The 25,071-nt window shown below is 39.6% G+C and overlaps 1 protein-coding gene across 2 annotated transcripts in view; it reads right to left on the bottom strand.

The window, feature by feature from the left end:
* Positions 1-25,071, bottom strand: part of GALNT9 (polypeptide N-acetylgalactosaminyltransferase 9) — a 154,947-nt gene that overhangs the window by 12,163 nt on the left and 117,713 nt on the right. For both annotated transcript variants that reach the window (XM_074921392.1, XM_074921393.1), the window contains exons 7-8: positions 4,625-4,810; positions 1,085-1,222 (exon numbers count right to left, since the gene is read on the bottom strand). In XM_074921392.1, coding sequence (XP_074777493.1) covers positions 1,085-1,222; positions 4,625-4,810 — 324 coding nt within the window. The remainder of the gene's footprint in view (positions 1-1,084; positions 1,223-4,624; positions 4,811-25,071) is intronic.

Genomic DNA, 25,071 nt, shown 5'->3' on the forward strand with positions numbered 1-25,071 from the left:
ATCTGAAGTGCCTGACTTATTTTTATATGAAGTCAATCAAATGGAACAGAAAGGAAGAATGTCCGTTTAGTTGTCTTGAGCGGAAATATATTGCTTTTGGATTTAATTGTAGTTCAGGTAGACAATTAAAACAGAATCTTAAAAACATTATCCAGCAGGAAAGCTCCTAGAACTTCGCTCCAGTTCACAGTCATAAGTGACAGCCGTCCTTATATCACAGGCACGTGATACAGATTTAAAGAGTTACAGAAGGCACGTCTGACTTCTTTAAAGATTGGGGTCAAGCATATGTGGGAGTTTTGATTGGTTCACAGAAGAGAAAGAAATGATCCAGACAGATGAGGTGAACCGAACGTCTACACATTTCTAACACATTTGGATATGTCATTTTATTAGGGTTAAGTAACCTATCCACTCAGCCATCTCCGAGTACGTGTTCCAAGGTCTTACTCATTACTGGTACACCAAGTGAAAATGAAAACACAGAATCTGAGCACAAAACAGCAAAATTGTTTTTCCTCTAACGACTTTTTCATGATGAGATAAAGAGCTGCCAAATGGTAGCCTCACCTCATATTCTGAACAAGGATATGTTGCTTTTTGTCCTGAACAAAGAGAATTGCAAAAATGAATTAATAAAGTGAATGTAATCCTTCAAAGAGTTTGGTAAAACCCAAAAAAGAGGGTGTTTTTTTACCTAAAAATGATTCAGCAAATTCAACTGTTCTCATTAACTGTCATTTTTTTAGCTCTCTGACTGATGTTTTCTTGATGATGTCTGTAGCATCCTATTTGGGAAAACAATTACATCAAATTTATGTTCTCAGAGCTGCTCTATTCTAAAATGAAAGCCAAAGATGTTGCATATCATCATTAGTGAGAATGATTTCACCTGATGGGCTCCAAGGAGAGGGACAGTGCTTCTCAAAGCCACACTTCTTAGTGTGCTTTAAAAATACAGGAGGGAGTTTCTGTCACTACCACCATGCTGACTACAGATTGCTCAGTACATCCTGATACCCACCACTAATATGAAAGGATTGCTCTAATGCAGCCATGTTGTATTTTCAAAGACATACAGTACCTCTCCATAAGTGACTGTATTATTATAAACCCTCATTTCAGGATAGACATTCTCCAAGTACCACTTAAAACTCCGGCACTGCAGTCGCTGTCGTAGAGCTATTCTTTCAGAAACGTCTCCAAAGTCAACTCCAGGGTTCTGCAAAGCAGAAAAAGAATAAAGAAATCTCACTGCATTGACTTTATGGTTGTTTTCTTTACTGAAACCAAACTGGATTTCATTTGGTATACCAAACTGTATTTGCCTTTCTTCTTTCTCTTTTGTAAGTAGCAGCTCATCAAACATCTGCTGTTGAGAGCAGACAATAAATATTAATGAAAGTCAGTGAAAAAAGAAGGATAACAAACAAGCACAAACCAAACACAAATCAAAATAATAAGAATACAAGAAGAATGTTGTTACTTAGAGCAATTCTAAATGTTTGCAATCAAACCTGAACTTGATTTCAGATTCATTAGGAATTTAGGTGGTAATTCTGATCTAAGCTATGGCAGCTTGATCATGGTTTACTCGAGTAACAGCCTTGGGTATTCACTACTGTAAATGAGATCAGAACAGACCTGCTAAAACTTCAAAGCAGAGCTGCTCAAAAAGTCATAAAGCTCTATTAAACATTTGTATAGGCCAGCATTCAGTTTTTACTGGAACTGGTGCTCCTTTGCAGATTTGAGCCATAAAATGCAATGAAACTCAAAACCTTCTTTATAATTCTACTTCAGAATTTAATTCATGTTTGAATACAAATCCCATGAAAAACATAGGCTGGAAGAATCAAATCAATGTGATGAAATGCAGCCATTTAAAAAATGCCAGGTTCTGAGTTAGTGTCTGTTGATTTAAACCATTATAAATCATTGCAGGTTAACATTAAGACAGTAAGAGTTACCTCATCTAAAAGTCTTTTCTGACACAATATGAATCAAATGGACTGAAACTGGGGAGTTTTGCATGGATTTGTCTTAAGTGCTTTGTACATTTCCTCCAGAAAGATTTCTGTACATTTTACAAATTATGTCCAGTGCTGGGTTACAAGACAGCAGCAAATCTTAGCTCAGGGTTTATTAGAGTCCCCAGCAGATGTCTAGTTTTCAGGAGAGAATACAAGTGTAATACTGAACAGGTTTTTCTGTTTGCCACATAAAGAGTTTGCTGTGCTCACTGCTGCTTGCTGATGCACACTTTGTCAGGAGCTCTCTGTGCAGCATCCATTCAAATGAATGTTAATTTACGTACTACTTCGGGCTACAGGGAAGGAGAGCAATTCTCGGAGGCACTCAGTACAATAAATCATTCAATATAAGATTCCTTTATCACTAAAATTGTCAAGGAATAGATCATAAGCAGGGCCATACCAAATATTTGGTTAACTAAAATAAAGCTATACTGACCTGCTCCTGAAGGTTATAAGGAATATGATCTTGCAGATGTGTCCGAAGATCACATTATGCACAGACCCTCCACAACTTGTGAAAAAGACGGTTTGAGTTATGAAAGGGTTCATTTGGATGGGTTTGGGTAGGGGAGAAAACATTCATTTTACTTGCCTTCTTTCTGCCCTATTCTAAACTGAGGCAGTAACAGTGCCCTGTTTGCAGTGCCATGCCTACAGAACTGGAGAGCAGCAAGTTGAGCAGCTATGAAAATGCTGTGCTTGCTTCCGTATCAGCTGCAGTCATCACGTGCGGCTACAGGTGAAGGTACAAGAACGAGCTGTCCACAGAATTTGGTACGTGGATGTATCCTTTTTAACCAAGCAGCAAGGTTTCTAGTTCTCCCGCAGTTTTTTCTTATGGCTTGTAACAGCACAGTACTTCTTAGTCATCTAGGCTGCGTACCACAGTGGAACAACTCTGTGAATGCTAACACTAGCTTCCTTTTCCTGAGAGCTAATGGGGTTATTTTTTATGATGCACATTTTATCAATCAATTTCTTTTATGTAAAGAAAATTTTAGTGTTCAGTACTTCTGCTGATTTTATGTCTCTTAATGTAGATGTGCCTGGGTTTTTTTAAAGCAGTGCTGTATAACTCAGTGCAGAAAACTACATCAATAAGTAATCTCAGAGATATTAAAGGAAATCATGTTTTCGTGTAAATGTTTATTTAAATATCTCATCTTTTCTCAGAATTCATTTGCAGATGGCATCAAGCAAACTAATTTACCAAGATTACTTGTTCATCTCCTATTTGAAACCAACCATTTTATCAAATGGATGCAGACAGGGCCAAAATGCCCCTAAAAACTTCGATGGACATTGCTCTGTCTTTATCCTATCATGGAAATCTTGTGTGGAAAAGAAGTTATGCAGTATTGCCATTTGTTAAGGCAAAATAATTATCTGCAATTACTTCTCATGTCAAAAGAAGTCACCAAAACACATCTACACAGAGACAGTGCCCAATACTGAACAGCAGTAAGGGAAATTCAGACATGTGTGCACTTCTGACATACTCAGATATCACTTGGAGAAGAATGAAATATTACTCCTTTAGGTATATGCATTTTCAAAACTACAACAGGAATGAACAAAAATGGGTTTTGATATATTTCCTAGGTACCAAAGTACAAGTAGATATTTAGGGGACAGACTAAATCCAATGAAGTCTCTGGCAAGACTCCCGTGACTCTGATGGACTACGTCATAACTGAATATTCACAAAGACACTGCGAGGCTGGCATCTTTTCCTGTTCTGATAGGAACATTCCTGTTGCCATTTACTTCAAGCAGCTCTGGACAAACCCTTCATATAAGGATAACTAAACCATCATTTCCTACTGATCAGACTATGCTTCCCCTCAGCTGCTCTCCCTTTGCCCCTTCACATGAATAATTTGGATGCAAATACCACTAAAGAATACAAGCAGCAGTCAGCTTCCACCTGACTGGGACATAACATATATCTCTTCTCTTCAAGAATTATGCTCAGTGGAGATGTAGCATGTGATACAGTTACAGAATAAAGTGATAAATTGAACCTACAGTTTATCTAATATTTATATTACATGGATTCCTAGAGGTCCCCACCTGCCATCTACAATTCGTACGCGCAGTAAGAAACAGAATGTGTCCACATTGCAACTCAGCCTGTAGACAATAAAACTAGTTAATGTGCGATTCTTTTATCACATACTTTGTTTTTTATGCTGGTGAGGTCTACTGAGTCTCACAATGAATGATGATATTTATTTATGGACATTTCTGTAGTCCTCACCACTGTAGCATATGAACACCTCAAAGCTTAATGGCATCCCAAATTAACGACTACTTCTGAGGAAGCACATAAACCTGAAACATCGTGCTCTAGTTAAATTATAAATCTGTGCCACTGCTCCTAAGCGTACAACAAAACTTACACTGAGGAAGCAAGTTTATATGGCAGAACTCTCCGCATTAAGCACACACCAGCATGAAAGCACTCTTCCCCCTAAGCTTAGCTCACTTTGTACAACCGTAGCAATACCCTTCACCTCAGAGGGCTAACTAGGAGCAGCCATCCACGTTTCTGCCTCTGGTCGGGGGAGCGCGTGACCTGTACTCACTGCCATGGGGATGTTCCACGCCATGTAAACATGTGACTTGAAATCATCCATCCAGACCTCGGCCGCCCGCAGGGCGTTGCGCTTTGCATAGTAATCAATGTCGTTGTTGTAGGGTTTCTTTGTGCGTTCAATATGTGCCACGCGAGAACAGGGTAACACCTCCATGCTTCCTCCACACTGCCAGACCTGGGAGAGTTGGGGCAAAAAACAATTACATGATTATTATTTTTTATTTTCTTTCTTTTTTTTTTCTTTTTTTAAGGTAACAAAATTACTTCTTTTCAGATGCTGTAAGTAGACTTTTCCCTAGTCAGAGATGGGTACTATTAAATGATTCAGAACGATTGCTCGATTTGCCTGCTCTGGGGGTGAAACTCCTCTCTCTGCACATTGACTATAGATCAGTCCAAGGTGAATGCAGCTGGGCTGTGTTAGGCACATAAGTTTAGATGCCATAAAGCTTCAAGTCCTTCCCCATAATGTCACTGTTCTTGGAACCATTAGGCAGAAGATAATTTATAAGGTGGTAACCTCTTATCATAGGGACTAATTTAACTTAGTGCTTGTTACTGAAACTTCCACCAAAATCACTTGTATCACCTGGCTGTGTTTGGCACTGTATACACCGGGGGGTACTGTATCAACTCTCCAAATCAACTAACAAACTTTTAATGGTTTAAATGTGACTGCCAGAAAAATCTGATACACATTTAGTGTACATAAGTGTTTCAGGTGACCTATTGCACACCAGAGCCTTTTACGTGGGGATTTGAACATTACCTTTGGGAAAGAGAAGGAAACAAATTACCCACATGTACAATACCAACAGGGAAAAAAAAGCATGAAAACACACTTATTTTCTCATTATGGAAACTAAGACTTTGATTGTGAGTCAGTTAATTATTCTTTTCTTTTTCTAATCTGGCCCCAGTAGGCTTCACTGATTTTCAGCGCAGCAATTCTCCCTTCACAAAGACACTTTGCTCTACCTTCATCAGTAAGAAACAAGCACCAACCCACCTGGTCCCATGGAAATTTTACCCATGAATAAAGACACAAGTGTTAACACAGGATGTTTTGGTGAATCTGGACATTAACCAAAATTTGGATTTATTTAGCAACAACAGGGGTTACTGCCACACTTGGCAGCAGATGTGAGCACAGCAAATTCATTTCTCACTCGGTGCTCCTACATCCTCTCAGCTGCTCACTGCCAGGCAGTGAGGAAAGGAGAAACCTCGGGTGCGACTATTCTCTACACCTTTACCTGCAGGCCGGTCACATGAGCAGCAATAAATGACCACTTATCTCTCTATCCCTGAGTTGAAGATAGATAAAAGGGGCTGAGTGGAGACAGTATCACCCAGCCTTCCCAGACACCACTGTACCCACACTGTGCAATTTTTTCCTGTTGATTATTTACTGTCTGAACTCTGTGGTGGGAAACAAAGAGGACTTGTCTCTCTGAATCAGAGATCTGGAGTGATGCAGGGTGAGTGAAGCTTATGTGTTTCAGTTCCCCCAGGTCTGTACCTAGTACTATAGTCTAGCTGAAAGAAATGAAAGATTAAAATATAAGCAATAATCCATTACTTTCCGAGGTTGTCTTTTACTGAACATAAGATGCTCTCCAAAACAATACTGGGGCAGTTCTCCACCTAACCTGCCTTCCCAGGAACAAAGATAAATTGCTTGTGAAGTGGCAGATGAAATCATCTTCTCCAGTTTGGCTTTTTTTTTTTTTTTTAATACTTACCTTAATACTTAGGTAATATTTATTTACTGCTTTCCAAACAGTTCTGTAGTAAATCACTGGCCACTGGAATTTACATTTGATAAATGAAAGACACCTAAAAACACACTGCTTGTAGATTCGGACTGACATATGCTGAGGGTTTCCAGTACAAAGGGGAACCATCACAAAAAAGAAAGGAATTAATTGATTTTTATGATCAGAAGGGGAAATGAGCAGTACACTCTAGCATGCTGCTGTTTGCCCAATCCATCCTGGAAGTCAGCTATTTAATGCATGGCACATTTTGCTTTCTTTTGATATGGCTAATGACCTTGTAATTTTTATTTATGTATTTTGGTAGCAAGGGCAAATACATTATCTGAGTGACAGATTTATTTCCTTCAAATGCTAGCGTTTGTGCAAACCTGGAGAGGAAAAAGTACTAACCGCAATATTAAATGAAACAGTTTAGCTCATCTCTAAATTCAACACAAACAGTTATTTATCAGTGATAAATTCTCCTCAGATGAAATCCACAGGGAACTCAGACACCTGGCTTTGAAGAAAACACAACAGAAAAAGTCAGCAGCAGCCTCAGGCCAGATAATGTTCACCCTGTCAGCCAGGATCTTCAGTGCTCAGCAGTCAGCATGAATTTGCAGTGCGGTGTGACCACCCCGTCTGCAGTCGTCTAGATTGCTTTACATTTACATTCAGTAACCTCTTGCCTCTACCCCTCAGCCCCGTTTTGCTCTTTAAGGAGGCAAAATCTGCTGAAGAAGGGGAAGGACAGATGGAAGAGAAGGGTCAGGAAATGTTCAAGAAAATCTTGCTTCATATGAAGATGCTGATTTACCCCAGATGACTTGTTTTTTCTGGGAATACACAACTTTTAACACCAGTTGGGACTGTTTTCCGGATAAGGATGGGATTTCCAATCCCAGAGAACTGGATGTACAGCATTGGGGGTGAGGAGGCAGTTAGTCATGTATCACCAGGCATACATCATCGCACCACCACTTCCCTATATCCCAGATAAATGCCACAGCTGCTTGACTATGGGTCATTTCTTTTCAGGCCAGACAAGGTCTCCTGTTTCATTCATAAGGATTAGTTGCTGTTCAATGGAGCACAGACATGACTCTATCCCCACACCCTTTCAGTGCACTGCTAAGTATGGAGTGAAGCTCTTGCCCTTTCCCTTTCTAGCCCAGTGATTACTAAAGGAGTTTCAGTAGCAGAACCAAATATGTGCACCCAAAACTGGACAAGATCCCAGTAGTTCAAAGCAGTCATGTGAGATTTAGACGAAGACATGTGTCTGAATCAAGAGGATGAGGAGGTTTAGCAGCACCTTCTCCCCGCCTGACACAGAACTGGAAGACAGTGGTTCAGAAAACCATTGCCTGTCTGACTAACTACAAGAACTCTCTGAAGTACAATGAAGGATGAAAGAACGAGGGGAGTTTTACTGCATAAGACAGAGAAGAGGGAGGTGAATCAGTAGTTACCCCTGAAACTGGTTAATTCTCTTTTCATCCTCAGAACTGCATTTAATGATTCATTTTAACAGTAGTAAACAATCCATTTCTTTCCACATCTATGAAATTCTGCCTGAAAAATAATTACATGCATCTATATAGCATTTATCAAGCAGAGTTCTTAAAGTGCCTTACTATGGGAAGCAAACTATTTCTACCTGTGAGCATAAAATGATGCGCAAGTCCCTCCAAACTGATGTGTTTCAGGCAATCAGAGGAAACCGACTTCCATACCTATGACTTATCTCCTGCAATAACAACACATTTCCAATCCAAGTTATTTGTCTCATACTGAGTTGCCAACATTGAATGTGTGCTTCAAGGTTCATTTACCAAGAACATGGAAGTGGAAGGGTCCCTCTGAACCACTCCTTACAAGGGTGTGTATCACTGGAAAGCACACTCAGCTGCCTTCTCCCCACGGAGAGGCAAATCCCCAATACTAAGCTTTGTTTGTGGTCTCACAGCACGCATTTACCAAACCTGTATTGCAGGGCAACAGGCTGCACTGAAGGTAAGGTAGGTACAGGCTCAAAAGATGCCCTGGGCTGGGCACAGAAGTAGCTCCAGCATCATCATCAGCAAAGCAAACAGGTTTCTGCTGTGTGTGCTCCTCGACTCAGTGCAGCTGCTACAGCCCAGGGACTTGGCATTGCCTCTGTGAGCATCACACTGTGCAACGTTTTAAGACATGATCAAGTAATTCCAAGAGACACTCAATTTATTTGCTAATTGTAGTTAATTTCTAATTTCCGTATTGCTCTTTAGGCTGCTATAAACAAAACTGATAGCAATATAAATGTTACCATAGCTGTGTTACCTTAGCATTTTTACTGCTAATTATCTCAATCAACTTTTCTATAAACAGACACATTAAGTATTAAGAAGAACAAGTACCCACATCATGGGTAAATTACAAACTGAGTGATAATGTTCGTGGTTTGCACCACAATGATTTACTGGCACTAATTATTAGCTATTCCTGTACACCTGAGATACAGCTGTCCTACAGAAAAGTGTTTACCATGTATTATACAGTAGTCAACCCGACATCACATTCTATGTATCAAATTAAACCTGAGAGGAGACAGTGTCTTGTCTACCATGACTTAAACTGTGCATCACCAAAGTTCTCCGAATGCAGTTTGGGTACATGATTTAGACAGGCTAATAAGTTGTTAAGCTTTCACCCTTGCCAAACGAGAAGAAATTTTTTGAGGAAATACATTTTTCCACAATTATTTGTTGCTGAAGGTTCAAACTACCATTTTAAATAGGATTTTTTTAAAAAGAATGGTTTCCTCAAAAAGATTCCAAAAAGGTCTTAAAATGACTGTCTTTTATTTGGATGAAATTATTAGGAAGTACAGTTTCAAAAAGAAAAAGACAACGCTTCTGACCAAAATTCAGGTATTGGGAATGAGGAAAAGAGGGGAAGCAAAGTGAAGTGTAAATTTCCATCAAATCAATTGGCCAGTTTCGTGAAAAAAAAACCAAAACCAAACCAAAACCAGCTTATCTAAAGAAAAAAAAAAAAAAAAAAAAGTCAAACAACAAGCCTGGTCACTGCTGAAGCCGGACGTAGAGCTGGCTGGACTGCTGGGCTAATCAATTCCTGAGTCATGGCAATATATAGAGAGAGAACATCGCTGACATGGTCTCCAGCTCTGCAGGTGAGACCTATTTCCAACAGCATCGTGCCCTGCTGAGTGAATGTCAGAGCTCAAAAACATTATGGGATTTAATATTCAGGTGAGGTATTTGAACAGGGCAGCTGCAGCTCCCAAGGTGCTCACAGTGATTACGGGGAGGGCTCTTCACGGAGACTCGGTGCTCTGTAAATTGAAAAGCACTCCACACTACCTTCAGCCGTTCTGTTTTTTGAAAATACATGTTTACTGACTAATGAGTGAAATGATTCGTGCCAAAAATGGCAATGAAATTTCAATATTTTACAGCAGGCTTGTAGGAGTGTAAAGAGAAAGGGGTGCCTGCCGTCTACAAGTAACTAATACTAGAGATTAGTCATTGTTTCAGTCAAAACCCCAAACATGTATGTATGTATGACATTTTGTACATTAAGCCAATGGTATAGGGTTATTTAATTTGCTACAAATGATGTCAGTAAAAGCAAAAACAGTACGTAAAAATAAAAATGGCATTGGTATGAAGGCATAGCTGAAGAAACGGTTAACTCTCTCAACTTAGAAAACTTAGACTGGAAAGAAAGATCATGATCCTTAAGAACTTTGTATCCTGCTGTGAATTTTGCAGTTTAAATATCTTGGTGCTCAGTGAGAGGGAAAAAGAAAAGTTTCAGACTCTCTGTTGCAACTATTTTTCCCATCAAATATACCTTTGATTCAAGCAGCTGGAGAGATTAGGTATCCAAGGTCATGTAATAGTAGAAAGGAGATTTCAGTGTGTGGGGGTTTGCTTCCAAATAATCACCCTCTGCTAACAATTTCACAGTCTCTTTTAATGGACACACTGTTTCCGTGCATTGGTCTAAAAACTGCAAGTGTAGAGATGCCAAAGCAACTCCAACACAGAGTGAAGCAGGCATCTTCAACAATGGCCTCCACCTCTTTTAAAACCAGCTGAGTAAGCATTGGCTCACTTTTGGAAAAGAGAGCTGGGTTTAGTCCTGCTCTCTAATAATATAGAAAATCAAGCAAATAATGAAATTTGCAATAATCTGAGCCCATTTTTCACAGTTAGCCAGCTCTCTGGAGGTGGTGCCAGAACGGATTATTACTGTACCCCTTGCAATTGTGCCATAGCAGCTTTGTGCTTTATCTGTTTCCAAGATCTTGCAGACATTTCAGTGGTCATTTGCTGAAAGGAATAATCAGAGTCTACATCTTCCAGCAGCAAGAAAATGGAAAGAACAGCCTTCAAAACATGTATGTGGCAGCAGGGTCCCCTCATTTGTAATGTGCCCAGCAGAGCATGTTACCTGGCATTTCTGCAATAGGTTCTGCCAGAGGCGTCACTTCAGAGGTGGATGTTCAGCACATCCTGAAACGAAACACTTATGCTAGAACTGGACTCTGATGTTTTATAAAAACAGTTCTGAACTCTACCTGAGCAGCACTTCATAGAAGTAGCCTTTCAGATTTCAGACTTTCTTCTCTGTGTGAATGCAACAGAAGAGATGGAGGAGTTTTTAAAGCAGCTCAGATATCCCTGGTTTATGACATCCTAGCGTGGGAATTCTTAAAAGTCAGGGATCTCAGGTTTCCTTCAATTTTCAAAGCAAAGCCTACCAAAGACAGATGTCTTCTAGACTACCCACACACACACCTACAGCAGGACTGGAAAAGATTTTCCTATCATGAAAGAATTTCCACATGTTTCAGAAATTTTGCTGACCTAAATTGTCAAGAATAACATCAATCTTAAATGTTTTCACTAGTTAAAACACAGTTTTTTTGTTACCTCCATCTTCCTCCCTAAAAAACCTACTCCCAAAATGTTTTTCTTAAACTGAATCACTGATGATTTTCAGAAGATCTGTTTGGTGTTAAAAGCTTCTTTAATATAAGCATATTTCAACCTGAAAGATCAGTTTAAACTGAAAGCCCAAACCTTTGTTGCAAAAGTAGAAAACCACAATCTTCTGACAATGTTTAAAAAAAAAAAAGTTATTTGCTCTCATTTGGAAATTTTGCCAAAGTGCAGCCTTTTACACAGAAATATTTTTGGTTTAATTTATCATCTAGAAAAGCCTCAAAAACCTGCCCATCAAACTTTAAGGAGGCCAGTGAGCTCACAGTCCTTCTCAGAGTGCATGTGGCCTGAAGATAATGATGCCTTAAATCACTGCAACAGACCGTCTGAATGGCAGGATGTGATTGAGTGCTTTAATGGTGGTTCCTCAAGGTAAAAAAAGTCTAAGTACTTTCTGGCAAAAGTTGCAATACCTGAAGGGAAGGAAGACACACAACCCAAGTAGTAAATTCACAACAGCAAGCACCACTGGGGCCTTCTCGGCTCCTTTAACACCATTGTGTAAAATAAAATCTATGCGTACAGCAAAATTACAGGAAAATTCCTACTCTGAAGAAGTCAAACTGAAACATCACTCTTAACATTAAAAACATGCATAGGAAGATGATGCTATGGCTTTGGCCTCTCTCTCCAACCAGTCTCAGACCAATAAGGCCTAAATCAGAAAAGGTTCTTCAAGTAAATTTGTAACATGACAATAAGATCTTTCCCCATCCGAAACACAGAAGCTCTCTAGTTACCCTGCAGTCCTTAATGGATGTGGCAACTCCTCTAGTGCCCACTCTACAAACAAGAAATTAGCATGAATATAACACACTTCTGGTTCTTGCATCTCAGATATTGACAGTTTACATAGTTCACTGAAAACTGGTTTTTCAAGGTAATTTATAGCCCGACATTTTCTTTTTTTTCTAACAGGGTTTTATGAATATTCTTTCATTGATGTATTCCCATTGCTGACTAGAGAGTCATATTTAATCAGATGTGCTAGATAAACCGTTCTCTTTCTGCTTTTCACTTCACATAGGAAGCTGTTAGAAACTAGGGAGCTGTCATAATCAAACATGTCATATGGAAAAATTAATCACGTGGTCTCGTTTTGTTCATCAACTACATTTTTATCATCATCTTTAAAGGCAGCCATAATTATGGTTTTAAAGTCCCAGCTCTCATTTCTCAAAATAGCCTGTGCTATTTAATGGTGCACTTACAGAGCAAAAATCTTTCCATGCTGGGACAAAACAGCTTACATCAGAGAGAATTTCAGTTGCCAAAAAAAGAATTGAAAAAAAGGATGAAATCACATCTTGAGATCCACAGATCATACATTTTGACAAAGATTTCAGGATCAACTTCTGATCAATGCTGCCAAATTACAGGACCAAAAAGGGCCCTTCCTTGACTGATCATGATATTGTCTCTATTACAGTCCCTGCCTTTTTGGTTTCAACTCCTGCTAACAGCAGTTTATAGATAATCTGCTAATAGCAGATATATAGGGAGTGTGACAAAATCTTACACATAAAAAAGAATTCTGTCACTAGGATAGTCTTAACATAGGTGTGTAAATACCCAGCCCCCACTGCTCGTGCTGCCCTGGAAGGCTGGGAACATGCAGCAATGTTCGTGGACTATTGATTTTGGATAGTTGAATTTCACTTGGGGCTCTCCTCATGGTTTTTTTCCTGGCTCGTACAGCATGAATTTTATTTGAAGACAGAAGCATAGATACATAGATTAGAGCAGATGCAGTCATGCAAGTCTTTAGTATTTGTTTGGCACTAGTACTATCTCTTTATGTTTATTATTATTAATATTTCATTTGCCCCGATGATGAATACTTGGAATCTAGCTGCTTTTCCCAAAACTATTCCAAACAGAGTTCAAGGGTGTGTTGTTAGATTCTCTTGGAGAGTCACCTAACGTGTGGTTTCATGGCAGATTCAGAACAGCACCTTTTCTTTGTAGGAGCATAAAACAGTTGTTTCATAGATACTTGATTAGCCTTTAAAATTAGTCAGAATTGATTTGAGCTTGATTGGAGATTTTTGAATTCCTCTGGTGGCTCTTCAGCAACAAATTTAGAGGTTGTCCTTCACATATTTCTTAGAGGTTACACAGAACCTCAAGCTAGCAAAGATCTCAGAAGTGACAATAGTGAGAAGATAAAACTCTTGTGTTAAACCCTCTTACAGAAGAAAATAGATAAGCATGAAGAAATTGAAACATGTTCTAGAGAAACTCGCACTCAGCAGCTGCTATCTTGCTGTAAAGATAAACTTTGTGTGTAAAGAACTAAGTCCGATAAATTAATAGACTGGTTGGTACGGGAGAGAGAAGATAGGATTCAAAATTATATTAACAATGTCCCATATACTTTAACCACTAATCTGATCTCCATAAACCCACTTCTGCGCAATTTTTACAAAGGATATTGCACCTTTGAAAAAAGCGTGTCTAGGGAAGAAGTTGATTATTTTACGTGTGAAGTAGAATTCCCGTCTGCAAGGAAAATTTCAGACTCTCTGAAACATCTTGGTGATGGGGAATGGAAATTGCAAAAAATCTTCCGAGAAACAAGAGCAGACTGGTACCACATAGGCTAGCTGCACTGTGCAACACTGCATAGGCCATGCTTTACATATGGATTTCAAATATGCATTAACTGGGATGGCAAAGACTAAAATATCACTCCAAACCAAGGTAGTTCAGGAATTCTTGTTTGCCGCCAGGAAAGTTCAGCTGTAACTGCAGTGACGCTGGTCAAAGACCACCTGCCCTGGTAAGACTGTTTCCTGGGGAGCTGGTGAGAGGGCTTAACAGACAAGCAGAGCATGGCAGGAGTTAAGCACAAGGCCAGAATTATGGCAAAATGCAGCCAGGTCAGTACTCAACGAAATGTTGGGACAGCCTACACAGATACCAGCCTTCCACCACTGGGCTCTGGAGCCTACTCCTCATTCCTGATCCTAAGCTCCCAGGATTCACATGGCCGCAAAGCAGAGCCTGCTTCTGGTGATCATGACATCTGCCTACCAGCACAAGTTCCCCCGACGCCTGCTTTCTCTGGGCAGCTGTCCTGACGGACCCAGCCGCAGCGCTGTACCGTGTGCCATGCAGGGGACAGCAGCTCACCCCTCAGGTGAAGGCACGATGTCAGCATGTCGCTCAGGGGGAAAAGGGCAGGAAAGATGATCTGTTAGTTCCAGGAGGCTCTTGGGGAGCAGAATTTTGGGAGATGGCAGTTTAACAGGTAATAATAAAGCAGGCAATGTCACAGCATGGCGTATAGCAACCATTGGTACGTTCTGTATTGTGACCTTAGACGCAGAAGAGCACTGTTTATCTACCATCAACCTCACTGACATCATTGCCTAGGGACGGCATTAGGGTCTGACAGGAGAGGAAGCACTGAGGAATGGGAAGAAAGGACAGCCTATCCAAGGGCAAGATTTAATTTTCAAAGACTTGTTTTTCTTAGCAAATGAATGTATGTTAGCACCTCAAAACCCTGCAGGAGATGTTAGCAGCTCCTATCACATAAATGACAGGCTTAGAAAAGAGGTTGGTTTGAGACATAGCCTTAAACCTCACAGATTAGAGACAATAACTCTCTCCAAATCTCCCTCAAGTCTGAAAGAAGCTGCAGATATCTTCTGGTCTAATACCAGATATGCTGGTTTTTGCAAGCTCAAATTATTTTTCCTTGTATAAAGTAAATGTAATTTGGTTTAGTAATTTAGTTTGGTAATTTTCCCAGGCAGATGCATCTCATAACATATTCTTTAAGAACGCATTTGATGAGAATAATTTTCTGCCTTCTTACAAATTTACTCAACTTTTTTCCAAATCAATAGAACGGCTGTCCGTCATCTCTGCAAATCTGTCAGCACCGACACTGTTTGTACTGCAACTGTTAAAATTCAACAAATTGGCCTTGGAAAAATACAATCCACATGGGATACATGAAACAGCATTAAAGACCAGCCCGTCATCCTTGTTCCTCACTTCTCACTCATGTGATTGTTTTAGGTTGTTTCTTCTCACTTATCCTAAAAGACCATAGAGAAAATCTCCCTCTAAATTCAAGTCTCAGCAAGGAATAGAGACATATGTACATTAAGCTTACATCAGAAAATCTGCAGCTGAACTCCTACAACATTTAAGTTCTTTGGAAAATACCTGTTTGGCCAGACTTTGAGCTTTACTAACCTGCACCAAACCACCAAATAATTCTGACTAGTAAATTCAGATGCTACTCCTGAAACACAAGAACCAGTATACTAGCTGCCATAGCCCAGTGCTCACTTGAACACTACTTAAAAGAGGCTCAGGACTAGATCAGCTGAGCATAGCAGCAGTCCAAACCAGGTTGAAGGACCCTGTCAGATGCCAGAAGATTAGCGAGAGCACTGAAGGTCAGAGTAGAGATGCCTTGCTTGACATGTGTAGGCATTCACACAACACTTCCATAAAAGTCTCCTGAAAAGTACAGAACTCACAGACAACAGAACTGGGGAACTTTCTAAAAAACATCACTTATAAAATAACTGCATTGACCACACTTGTCACTGCTGTCTCAATTCCCGCTAATATATGTCAAGATTAGTATATTTCTCAATCATTCAGCTACTCAATCATTACCTGAACAAACTGAGAGGCATTCAATCTATTAACCATGCTGATACTTGTGGTATGTCTTTCTAAACCTTTGACTTTCGATTGGAAATTCTTACCTAAAAATAGGAACTGGCACTTAGTCATTATACGCCTTTGGCCCATTAGTAGTTTCATTCCACTGAGGTTTACAAGGCTCTATATTAACAAAGATCACTCCTTCTGATAACGTTATCAGGGCACTGTGCTTTTGATCTGAAGCCAATTCTACCCTTGCCCTAGCCAGGGCTGTCACCCACGGACACCGTTCCTTCAGAAATCAACTTTTCTTCAAGAAACTCATCTCCTCAGTGGGAAAAAAAGTGGTGAGTATAGAAGACCAGATCCTGTCACATGAACTAGTTTAAACACATCTCCGAGACAGAGCTAAAGCCAAAGATTGTAATATTTAGATGGGGTTTGTATGCACCTCGTTTAGGTTCAGGTTTGGGCTTTGGATCTGTGGCCAAATGAGAAGAGCCTCTTGAGATTTTGAGGGGAAGAGTTGTTTTATGTTTCAAACTCCTTCCCATTTTAATATAGTATCTCAGGTGAATAAGGATTATTTCCTCTGACTTAACTAAAGCAAAAATTGGACCTCCAACCCAGAAGCAAAATTAAAAGCCTTTTCCAAAGCCAGGTCCTAGAATTAAAACACCCACACTTGAAACTGCTGGGGTTGCTCTATTCATAACGCCAATTTTCAAATTTAAACTTTTTGAACTTAGAAAGAACACAATAGAAAAAAAATATATACAGCAAGTTTGGAGTCACATACATTAGTGCATGTGGCAGCTGAATTACAGAATCACAGAATGGCTGAAGGTGGAAGGGACCTCTGGAGGTCATCTGGTCCAACCCTTCCCCACCTAGAGCCAATGGCCCAGGACCACATCCCAGCAGCTTTTGAATCTCTCCAACCATGGAGAGTCTACCACCTCTCTGGGCAACCTCTCAACATTGTCTCAACAGTCTCACTTCAATTAACTCTCTTCAAAATGGCAAATGAAATGGTTTTCACACTACTTAGGGTGCCTATCCTCATATGTTTGGGACATAAACTTCTTTTAACTTTGCAGAAAAGACAGTCAGCAAGCATGTAACCCAAAGGCACCTTTTCTAGCAGGCAGGCAAACACATTAGCCTAAAACTAGGCAGAACCTCTCAGAGCATCTCCCTCCGACTGTTACCTAAGCTAAGCCAGGATGAAAGTAAAAAGCAAAAGTTGTTCAACTTTCTTTTTTTCCCTCAAAGTGAGTTCTCAGCTTACTTGTGTAATACCATTAGTTCACATTTTCAGTCTTTTGCTAAAGTAGTAATACTTATTGTGTGTTCAACCTTCACTAAGGAGATGAAAAATGATAAAATGCTTCCTGGCATTTTAGCTGAGACCACAGGGAGGAAGAATAAAGAGTGGAATTTATTGATGCTTCCATTAGAATAAAGTCATTCCTGAATAAGAAAATATTGAAACAGACTGTCTAATGAAGTGATCACAAAAGGTCTTTTCAAAGGACCCTAAGTGGAGTCATCTGCATTTGTTTTCTCTTTCCACAACAACCCCTTAAATGATCTTTGCATATTGTCTGCACTAAATCCTGCAGGGTTGCTATTTCATTTTAAAGAAAAAAGCTTTTAGGCTGCAAGGGATTCATTCAGTGAGAGCTATTATGCTTATTGTGACTCTGCTGCAGAGCCAAGGGATTTACTATATGCTCATTAGATCCTGCTTTGTTCCAAAACAATCTTTTACAATGCAAATTTTAGCATGCTGATCTACTTAGAATAACACTTTCAAAAAAGGCTATTAAAGTAAAAGCTTCTTCTAATGCAGGAACATTACAAACTCAGATTAATTACTAATATTTTAGACCATGAAGACATCTGGTGTCTCAGCTTAAATTCAGCTTTGAACATGGCTATGAGAAGTCACAAGGACTCAGTGTTACGGGTACAAAGCAGTACTGTAGATGGTCACTGAGCTCAGAGGCCGCAGTATAAAGCCATCATGGATGAGGAACATTTGTCAGTTGGCTTCTTGGTCACCAGCGTACAAAAGTCTTGATTTGTTCAAGTGCTGGCACCTGAATCATCTAGGCAGTGGAGAAACCTCACCAGCAGAGACGTCCATGTAGCTAAGGAAGCTACGTGAGGTGAGAGGTGTGAGTTCTCCACAGCCCTGCCACATAACCAGTGGCAGGGCCGATGACAAAAAGGAAAGAAAGCATGGCGAATGTAGCTGGAAAAAATAGCAGAAGTGAGCAGAAGCAACTCAGTGAGTTCTGGTGCTGGATGTTCATTTCTCAGGGAGCTGTGACTGGTTCCATCTCTTGGGAGCGCTCTTTAAATTCATGTTTGGCAGCTGTGACCTGTAGAGGTATTGATGATGTGGGATGCGCTCTTGTTTTTCAAAGCATTAATTCTATCTTGTTCCTCCTCTATGACCTTCCCAAGGGAGCGGTTGTATGAACACAGAACGATGAATATTATCATCTAGGAGATATACCTGATAGCTCATTCTTAATAGTTCTATAAATCTCACTAAGTCTTAGTGCTTTAAGTGTGCAGCAGAGATAATACTGCTGTAAGGAACAGTGTGCGCCCATCTCTCATAAGTACAGAAACCAGCCAGCCTAGTGACACTATATTAAAGCATTCTCTCTTGTACTCTGATTAGCAGAACTCAAGCTGGAGGTAGAATTTATACTGAAAACTGATCTCTAGTAGAACAATTAATAAAATATCAGAGGTGAGCAATAAAGAAAAAAACATCTCCCTGGTAGAAGTACTAACAAATCATTATAGCAATTCCAGACATTCTTTCCCACACATCCATTCTAAATCAAATCAGAAAACTAAAGATGCAATTTATATTAAAAAACCCACAAATCATCACCTGCTTATACTGGACAAGTTCATCTGGTGGGAATAAGCACCTGCTCACTAAACTAACATATGATTATTGAATTCAGATGATGTCCTGTTTTACACAGTAAGTGCCAAATCCTTAATAAACATAAGATGCAGATGTGTGAGCAGGGCTTTCAATGAATGTTTATTTATTTCAGATGAGAAACCCATGATTGAGATTCTCCTCCCTGGGAAAACGTAACCAGTGCTATAGGAAGGTGTAGGAGGAGGAGACTTGCCCATAAAAACCTGGAATAAGCTACCAGTAAGGTAAGGAGAAAGTCACACCTGATTTAGACTAAATCCAACACCACCACAAGTCTCTGAAAAACATGTCTCTGACTTACACTGCCCTTTTGCCCAGGCAGATACCCTTGGCAGCTGCCTGAGTTTTAAGAACTCAAAAAAATGCAAGAAAAAAAACCTGGTGAGTCTGTTACAACACACTTTGACTTCACCTTTCTGACTAAAGGACAGTACATGTCTGGAACAATTTTTTGATACCTTAGAAGAAAGGCACAAAGATGGAGAATAGGAACTTTAACAGAAGAAAGTGCTATTATGTTCTAGTTGTTCTCTCTGCTTAAATGCTTTATTGCTACTATTAATGGACAGATAATAACATTAATCATATGCTGTGACATGACTGACAAACCGAGCTATTTTATATGAACAGATTGCTTAGTACGTCACCTAAGGAGCTGGTAAAGGGATGCAATTTGGGTAAAACACAGAATGAAAAGGCTGTTTGTGATTTTGATGGACAACTCCCTAAAGAATCTCCAAATCCTAGGACTGCAAGGTAGGCAGTCACATTTGTAGATTTGTTGCCTCTCCAGGGAAATCTGAAGTGAGGCGTGTCACCAGACACAGCCTCATACTGCTCTTTTCATTTCATTACTTCAGGACCAGTTATTTCCAGTTACAAAGATTTAGACTAAGACTTGCTTTATTTGACAAATTCTTTTGTTTGGAGGATAGTTTTTTGTTGTTCTGTTGTATAATAAAACCAACAGAAAGGTATTGATTGTGACATATAAAAAGAGTTTGCTAGGCATGCTTTTATTCCTTAAACTAGATAGGACACACTCCATCTAGCATAAGAATATGAAAATACACATACACATCTGGCAGTATTTTTCCCAAGAGCTAAAATTTTCCTCACAATTGAACACTGTAAATATTAGCTTCAGCTTATTGGGAAGATAGTGTCCTGTATTATTAAAGTGCTGAGCAAATAAGGGATGTTCTTTGTTTGCAAGAGATTTCTAGAAGTTAAATATATATGTATACAGATATGGTTTCAAATTGAACCAAATGTGTGCTTGGCATTTCAAGGTGTTTGACAACTCAAAATATGGGAAGAAAGTTCATTTCAGATCAAGCAAAATATTTTGTTCCCAACAACATCTGAAAATATCCTTTTTTGAGAATGTAATTTTTAAAAAGTTTTAATGGATTCTCCTTTCTTAGCAGATTAATTCAGAATTTTTTTTGTTGCCAAATCTGTACTTTTTTTCAAAAAACTATTTGGGAAGTTACTGTCCCATTATAGACTAAAGATAATTAGCTGACTACAAAGAAAACACTGACATTTACCTTTTGCCTTTTTATGGCTTCCTTAAGTAATTCATCATAATTCTTCACTCATAGGCTTGGAACCCAAACACCAAATTTCTGCTGTGACCAGATTTTCAAACCCTTTCAGTCTTGAAAAGAAACTATGTAGAAGAAAGCTCGTATTTTGAGACAAGTCTATGTTCTCCATCCTGGATTTATTACCTTCATGCTAAACCAAAGAGAAAGGTAATCTACAAATAATAGAATTTCACCTAAATTCACCTCTTGTTCTCCTTCCCTGTGTCAGGCAGCCTCATGCTGAACCACACAGGGACATCTATCACACTGGGAATCCGCAGCAGCTCTGTCCCTGCCCTTGGAGACAGCTGTAAGACAGAGCCTAGCAGAGGTTAGAAATGTTTTGTATCATCCTTCCTTGCTCTCATACAAGGACTTTCATCCTGACATCTGAGAGTGATTTGCAGACACCCACTGTGAGCAGGGAGAACTGTATCCCCATTTCATAAGCTAAGAAATTAAAATAGATGGGTTTCATGCCACCTCTTGATGACTCTGTTCTTATAAAACTCATTGCCTCCATGCGCTTCTTAACATGTAAAAGGTAAGAACAACTAGGGTGTGGTAGATGAGGAGTTCAGAGAATACTTTGACAACTTGGTCATACGGCGTGCTCATCCCTCCCCCTCAATCCTGCCCTTATTTATCCTTCCTTGGTCCACTGCAGAATTTGGCCCCTCTGCATTTCACACACCGCTAGATGTTGAAAGTGCTGACAATGCAAACAAACGTGCATTCACAAACATGGCACTGCTTGACTTGTTTGTAACAGAGCATTCTGGAGTCAGTTATATATAGCACAGGCACGAAATACAGATATCAGCACAAAACTGACCTCAAAAGAATGTCAGATGTGACAAGAAAAGTATTGAATTAGAAAATACACAGAGTTTACTTAATGACCTATGGCATTTTGTGTTTCCAGACCGTTGCAATAGTTTTACTTCAAAAGATACACTTCAACTACAGCTTGGCTAAAAGAAAGAAATAAAAACAACCTCTCTGTTACTCCAGTAATTTTTATTTCTGGAGAATGGTAGTAGTCATTAAACACTACTTTCCTTCATTAAAGTCTGGATTTCCAAGAACTGAAAGGGACAGTACCACAGGATTAAGTAATTCTTTCATCACATGGCTGATGTGTTTTATCCCTGCTGGGTCACAAGTGCTCTTCATTTACCAAGCTCCAGGTTTTATCTATTTATTTGTGGAGCCTTTGTTGTAAACATTTTGGGTTGCGAAAGAAAGATTTGAGAGTCTTTCCTACTTTTATTTTCAACCTAAAATACAATTCTGTGTTAAAAAGCCTTTTCTGATGAAATGGGATGGATGATAAGAAAACAATTACAGGAGCTGCATTGCTTTGCCTATCATCTCGAAGAAAATCTGAAAAAAATATAGCTCTACATCATTTTTATGAAGGCACTTTTCTGGACTTTTAGTTCATTTAATTTTACCCTGGAGCATCTTTGCTGTGAGTAACATGGAATACAATCCACTTGTCTGTCCCGTTGCCTCTAAATAATCTCTTTCTATCTTCTCTCGGAGCCAGGCTGTCACAAGCAGCATAATACCTCTACAGAGATGAAATAAGACAAAAGCAATAACCACAGCCAAGGCCCCCAGGGATTTCTTCCCTAGCTCCAACTACAGTGTCCACTGTATCAAAATCCTGCCTTGTTGCCCTGTGTCAATGTTTACATGCTCTGCTGCTTCTACCACTCACATTTTCAGAGGAATTCCAGCCTTATCATCTGCTTTGTCAGGTGATGGCAACAACTATTTCCTTTCCACATTTCTCCTGTCACAGCCACCTTCTGCCAACAACCTCTGGTCACAGCCTCTGCTCTATGACTGAACTGTGCTGACCAATTCCATTATTATATAAAAGATGCTGTGTTTAAAAAAATGATTAAAGTGCCCCATAACATGGCAGGAGAATGGGCTTTGTGGCTGCTTGTGTCCCCTTGCTGAGACTAAACTGCAAGTTACTTGGTTCGTTTTGGCCAGGCCAGGTGGAGATCTTATCCCAGAGGCATGTGCACCAGTCCTGTTCATCCCCTCTGCCCTCCATATTCTCCCATTCCCAAAAGATTACCACTGCTTGAGCTGGTCATGCAACTGCCCTGTAATCTGGATAAATTATAATTCCAAATTATACAGTCTAGTTTAAACAATAATAGGAGCTGCAACCCTGTATCATTTTTGACAGATTTGGGAAGACTAAGTATGCAGCTGAGGTTTAAGGGGATGACAATCTCTGTTTCAGGATGAAGACAAAGAGGAGGCAATATTTTTTTACCTAGCTTTGATGGAAACAAAATGCCTGACTATAATTTATGTTGGCATGAACCTGCTAAAGGGTGAAATTCAGTTTTTTAAATGAGGAGTACTGTGGCTGTTAATGTGACAGCAGTTATGGAAGCTTCAATCACATCCAGATGCTATACATGCACATACTAAAATACCAGAAGCATTTTAGAGATCCCCTGAAAGATGGACATGGACGGAAAGAAATATTTCCTCCCATCTGCCATAGAACAAAAATTGGATATAGGGAAATAAAATGTATTCAAAGTCACATCTGAACCTATGGTAGAGATAGAAATGAACTCGGTTTACCGATTTTTAGGCTAGTGCCTTAGCTGAAGGATTATCCTAATGCAATGAATTATGGTCAGTCTATGGGTCTGCACAGAACAGGCCGAGAGTTTTTACTCATTAGCAGATCTCTGCAGGATTTCTGTCCAAGAAACATCAGTTCTGCCCCATATTTCAAAATTTGTGTTCAATCTAGTTTTCCTCACCTTTATTATTTTTGAAGAGAAATCCTCCTTGGCACTCTGACAGGAATCAGGAGCTGAGAAACACTGGCAGCCCCAGGTGAGCCAGGATGCGTGAGCAAGGACAGTGCTCCAGCGAATACAGAGCTGCACCAGGAGCTGCCCCGAGGAGCCCCTGGGCTCCCCAGAGCCACGCACAGGTCGGCTGCTGAGGAACGTGATTGAGCGAGAGACCAGGCAAATTCAGAGAAGCCAAATCAAATAAATAGTCTGTGTGGAATAAGATAAATGTAATGAATCACTGCCTTCCAGTTAAGAAATACCCTCTTAATTTTTTTTACCAGTGTAGTTTAACTGGGATCCTCCTCCCTGATTAGAGTCATCAATTATTGATGATCCCCAGAAAACAGGCTAATAAATGCACATGCTGACAGATAGATACAAGTTATGAGAATAAAAAGTCACTGTTCTCAAAGATGTCTAAATACTGTCTCCCAATATCTGCGACAATTGATGTCAAAATGCCTTGGGGAGGGCTCAGTAGCACCATCTGCTCCTTGGAGAGAACGTGTCGTATACATTTGATGTCTACCTGCATTCATGCACAATGACAGGCGACACAGCCGAGTGGAGCATCTAAAGGAGGTAGGCAGAGATCATGAAAAACTCTGCAGGTAAACCTGACCCATACCTGCACTTGTCAAAGTGTTCAAACTTCACGTGCAATAAAGTTTGTGCAATTGGACCAAGAAAATGTACTTGCCTTCTGACAAATTAACTGTATTTCACTAGTGTTCCTTCTAAATAGCATAAGCATGTTTTTAAATCTCAAAAATATGCCATACAGTGAGATTTAAGCCCACTCTATTTTCTGAGAGAAGTCCAAGGGACAGTTTGATAACTACCTGCATGGGAAGAAATTCCTGGTCCTAGCTCTTTACTGTAGCAGAAAAAGACATAATAAAACTGTTAACTGGTAGCTAATGCTAGAGAGATTCTGACTTCAGAATAAATTGGGGTTTTTTAAAACAATAAAGATAATTAAATACAGAACAGCTTACTGGCTTTCTGTGGCAAATTCTCTGTTACTTTAAGGTTTTTTGCAGTGAGGCTGGGCATCTTCTAAAACCTACCAAAAAACTCAAACAGAAATTATGGGGCTGTGTAAGCTGCTGGGTCAGGATCTTGGCCCTCCATTAGCCAGTTTAATTAAAGAAGCCTGCTAGAAGTTGGGGGGTTTAATTGCATATCAATTCTTGCATATCAAATTTACAAAGTATTGTGGAGAAACAAAATACCATGGCTCAGAAAAAAGTCTGACAATTGGCAAACTCTATTTCTCCAATTTTTATAAATTATATAAGATTTTTATGTATTAAAAATTAATCATTCAAGCTTTCTAGACTGGACTCAATCCAGCCTAATGATCCTTTGATGCAGAATTAGAATTTCTTCAAACAATGTTTCTTCCCTTAAATTTCTCAAGCTATGATGATTATAACTACAGGTGGAGATTAATAACTCCTTCACAAGGGGAAAAACAATGAATACATCGTGCATCACTTCCTCGTAATCCAAGACACAATAGAACAACATCTTCCTCTGCTTGTAATCACTAAGATTGTGCAGTAAATCAGAAGTTATCAAGCAGAACAAACTTAATGCCCTTGA

This window comes from Athene noctua, chromosome 17, assembly GCF_965140245.1.
Source record: "Athene noctua chromosome 17, bAthNoc1.hap1.1, whole genome shotgun sequence".
Classification (NCBI taxonomy): domain Eukaryota; kingdom Metazoa; phylum Chordata; class Aves; order Strigiformes; family Strigidae; genus Athene; species Athene noctua.